Source organism: Nicotiana tomentosiformis, chromosome 7 (assembly GCF_000390325.3).
Source record: "Nicotiana tomentosiformis chromosome 7, ASM39032v3, whole genome shotgun sequence".
In the NCBI taxonomy this organism is placed as follows: Eukaryota; Viridiplantae; Streptophyta; class Magnoliopsida; order Solanales; family Solanaceae; genus Nicotiana; species Nicotiana tomentosiformis.
Window position 1 is genome coordinate 1,107,749 of NC_090818.1, and position 4,239 is coordinate 1,111,987.

Sequence of the window (4,239 nt, forward strand, 5' to 3'; positions counted from 1 at the left end):
CAGCAGCGGCGGAGTTAAAAATTTTCATTAAAAAAAGTCAAAATATAAAGAAATAAACTCATTAAGAAATCAAGATGTATTATTATATAGTATATATATTTTATAAATTATCGAGCTAAAAAGTATAATTTGTTGACGAATTGAACCCCTTAGATGCATGCGGCTCTTCTATTGCCCCACCCCCACCCCTAACCCAGAAACTTCCTTAAGACCGCGTTACACACGCTTCCTTTTACTAAAATGACCGCGTCTGCACCATATATATATTTAGACCTCCATTTTCGTTCTCTTCAATTCATTCTACTTCGGGTTCACATTTTCTCTAATTAACTCCTCTTTCAGAAATCACACTTTCAAAAACTTTCACACCTCAAATTCCGTACTTTTAATGGAAATTTCTTCTTTCCCATTTCCCACTCCGGAGGATTATCCTTCAAATTTCTTCAGTTTTTTTCAAGATTTTGACTTGCCTACTACTGATAACACTACTGCTACTGCTTTTGCTTCCGAACCGCTTCCGAAGAAGCGAAAAACTGATGATTTTGATTTCGACCCAATTGTCGAAGAAGGTTCTTTAAAAACAGTTGAAGATATATTGAGCAAATTCTTAGGATTTGACAACGAAGAAGAGAAAAATAACACAAATTTCGATTTGTCATCTCATCAACCTACACAGCCTTTAGCAAATCAGTCCGTTTTCGAGTTTTCGAATCAACAGACGATGGAATCTGCTAAGCCATTGGCGGTTAATAACAAAAGAGGTCGTCAAAATTCAGCTGAATTCATTTCAACTTCAGAGGATTCTACTGGCGGCAATTCCCAGCCTTTACAACAACGTAGATTATGGGTGAAAGACAGGTCAAAAGCGTGGTGGGAGCAATGCAATAGCCCTGATTTCCCAGAAGAAGAGTTTAAAAAAGCGTTTAGAATGAGCAAAGCAACTTTCGATATGATATGCGATGAATTGGAATCTGTAGTAACAAAAAAAGACACAATGCTACGACAAGCAATTCCCGTTCGCCAACGCGTAGCTGTTTGTATTTGGAGATTGGCTACAGGGGAACCACTTCGCGAAGTTTCAAAGCGTTTTGGGCTTGGTATCTCCACTTGTCACAAGCTTGTTCTTGAGGTTTGTACTGCTATTCGAAGTGTACTTATGCCTAAATTTTTGCAATGGCCGGATGAGAACAAGCTGAACCAAATTAAACAAGAATATCAGATATTTTCTGGTGTACCAAATGTAGGCGGATCGATTTACACTACACATGTTCCGATTATTGCTCCAAAGGTAAGTGTAGCTGCTTATTTCAACAAAAGACATACAGAGAGAAATCAGAAGACTTCATATTCAGTTACAGTTCAAGGTGTTGTTGATCCAAAAGGGATTTTCACAGATGTTTGTATTGGTTGGCCTGGTTCAATGTCTGATGACAAAGTCTTGGAAAAATCAGCTCTTTATCAGAGAGCAAATAGGGGACTATTGAAAGATGTTTGGGTTGTTGGAAACTCAGGATTCCCATTAATGGATTGGGTTTTAGCTCCGTACACTCGCCAAAATCTTACTTGGACTCAACACGCTTTCAATGAGAAAGTTGGTGAAATTCAAAGAGTTGCAAAAGAAGCGTTTATGCGAATGAAAGCTAGGTGGAGTTGCTTACAGAAGAGAACAGAAGTGAAGCTTCAAGATTTGCCTGTGGTTCTTGGAGCTTGCTGTGTATTGCATAATATTTGCGAGATGAGAAGTGAAGAACTGAATCCAGAGCTGAGGTTTGATCTTTTTGACGACGAAATGGTTCCAGAAAATATAGTCAGATCAATGAATGCTGTGCAGGCTAGGGATCAAATTGCTCACAAGCTCTTGCACCATAACCACGCTGGCACAAATTTCCTATGAAAAAATATGTATTTAACTTTCCTAAAATTTTGATTGAAGGGGCAGAGGGTGATTTTTTTTCATGGCTATTTGATGTCATGTTATAGAATAAGTACAATACTGTAACTCTTGTAGAAGATTCATTTTTATTATAAAGGATTGCTTACAACATGCTTTGGGTGTAGTTATTTGAAACTTCCATTGCTGTTACATTATCTATGTTTTGCTTCTTTTGTTTATAATTTTGAACTATATAGCTCTAACTCATAACTCCAAATTATTTGAACTCCATGACTATTTCATAAACTATACATCAATGATGGTCTTTGGACATTTGTTAGTGAACTTTCAGACACTAACAGTCAATACCTTACTAGTTCATGTAGATATGACAGTTGATACTTGTTTCATAGGAAGGTTCTAGTCTTAAAAAAAGGCTTTTCTTTTGACCATCACTTCATAGATATGGCCGGAAGGGGTCCGGTGGTTTATAGGTCACAGGTTCGAGTCGCGTAGTCACTGATGCAACATCAAGATAGACGGCCTATATCACATCTTCTTGGGGTGAAGTCCTTCTTCGGACCTGCGTGAACGCGGAATACTTTATACACCAGGCTGTCTTTTTTTCCCATAGATATGGCCGGTGGGCACTGTTAGCAGAAATAACAAAGGCCAGTATTTAGGTTGACTTGACTCAATTTCAGATTCATGTTATTGTTACGTTGGTTCCAGAATAAGACAGCAGCAACCAACAATATGCTGACTGCATGCCTTGTTGAAAAATTACTCTCTACAGTTATGAGGTAGTGCTATTTAATTCTTATTGGAACTACAGCTAATTCGTCAACATGCCAGGTTTTTCCTTCTTTGTTTCTATATTGCTTTTGTAATGGAGCGTTGGCGTAACCGGTAAAGTTGTTGTCACGTGACCAGGAGGTCACATGTTTGAGCCGTGGAGACAACCTTTTTGCAAAAATGCAGGATAAGGCTGCGTACAATAGACCCTTGTGGTCCGGCCCTTCCCCGGACCTCGCGCATAGCGGGAGATTAGAGCACCGGGCTGCCCTTTTCTATATTGCTTTTCACTGTTCTTCCGTGAAAAAGGATATATAAATAAAAGAATATTTGTAACGGGTCACAAAAACGATCTCCCATATATGCAACTGAACTATCTCAATTCATTATTGACTATCATCCTTAAAAATAATACCGAGAAAACTATTCGATTGTGATAAATAATTGTGCTTAAGAGTTAAAACTAGGTAATAAGCAGAGGCGGATTCAGGATTTAAATCCTGTGAGTTCAATATTCAAGGTTTTTAGCATTGAACCTATTATATTTTTAAAGTTATGGATTCATATCTACTGTTTTTGTAATTTTAATGAATTTATAAATTTTTACTCCGCATCGAAAGTTATGAGTTCAATTGAACTCGTCGGTTCAACGCTACATCCGCCCTGGTAATAAGTAGGAAGGATAATGTCTTTCTCCATTTAGATTCGTGTTTCCTATTTTCAATCCAGACAACTAATGAGATTTTGTCCTTCCTAATTTCCAATTAGGTTAGGATAAGAGTAAAATTAATTAAATTCTAGTTTTTACAGCTTTTCATATGTAATGCTCATGTCATGATGGTGTAGCAACAAGTTGTCTTCTTTTATTTGTTGGACGAGATATAATTTGGTCAAAGTCGCACCTCATAATCCAAAAGGATTATGTCGTAATGTGTCTCACAAAGTCAAAGAGATATACATAAGAATTGAATTGAGCTCAGATTGACTGCCTTTTGTTTCCTCAAAAGTCAAATTATTCCTTGTATTTGTAGATAGATTGTACATAAAAGGACATAATAGAGAAATTCCTTGTACGGATAAGCTAACTGAAATTAGAAACTGAGAAAATTTTGTTGCACATTTTTGGAAAATCTATGTTAGAATTTTATTTTTATTTTTTGCCTCAGCCACTGCTTGGGAGTCACCCTGCACATCTATCTCAATTCCCAATCCTTACATTAGCCTATAACATAATTAAAATTACAGCTACAGTAATGTAAGCATTTTCCCAACAAAAATTAGCATAGGGTATCTTTACTTCAATTATTCTAATTCAATCTATATAAGTCAAAGAATGTGGTAGACAACAAATATTCTAACAAGGAAATTCAAAATCAGCTAAAATCTAGAATCAGGTTATCATTGTTAGATTGTGTTAGAAAATACACTTATCCCTTATCATCTATGCAATAGTTACCAAGCTTGTTTGGATGATTGTTACATATCGTTTTATATTGTATTGTATGATATTATACTATATTATTTGATGAATATAACGTTTGCCATCGTTTCATAACGTCATGCATTAACAA

General features: G+C 36.3%; 1 protein-coding gene across 1 annotated transcript; it reads left to right on the forward strand.

Moving 5' to 3' along the window:
- The first annotated feature begins 285 nt into the window (after positions 1-285).
- On the forward strand, positions 286-2,044 carry LOC104098663 (protein ALP1-like). Its single transcript, XM_009605459.4, has one exon. The coding sequence runs from the start codon at positions 389-391 to the stop codon at positions 1,892-1,894; it is 1,506 nt and encodes a 501-aa protein (XP_009603754.1). The 5' UTR covers positions 286-388; the 3' UTR covers positions 1,895-2,044.
- The last annotated feature ends 2,195 nt before the right edge of the window (positions 2,045-4,239 follow it).

Coding starts and splice junctions, on each gene's coding strand:
- LOC104098663 (XM_009605459.4), top strand. CDS start 389: ATGGAAATTTCTTCTTTCCCATTTCCCACTCCGGAGGATTATCCTTCA.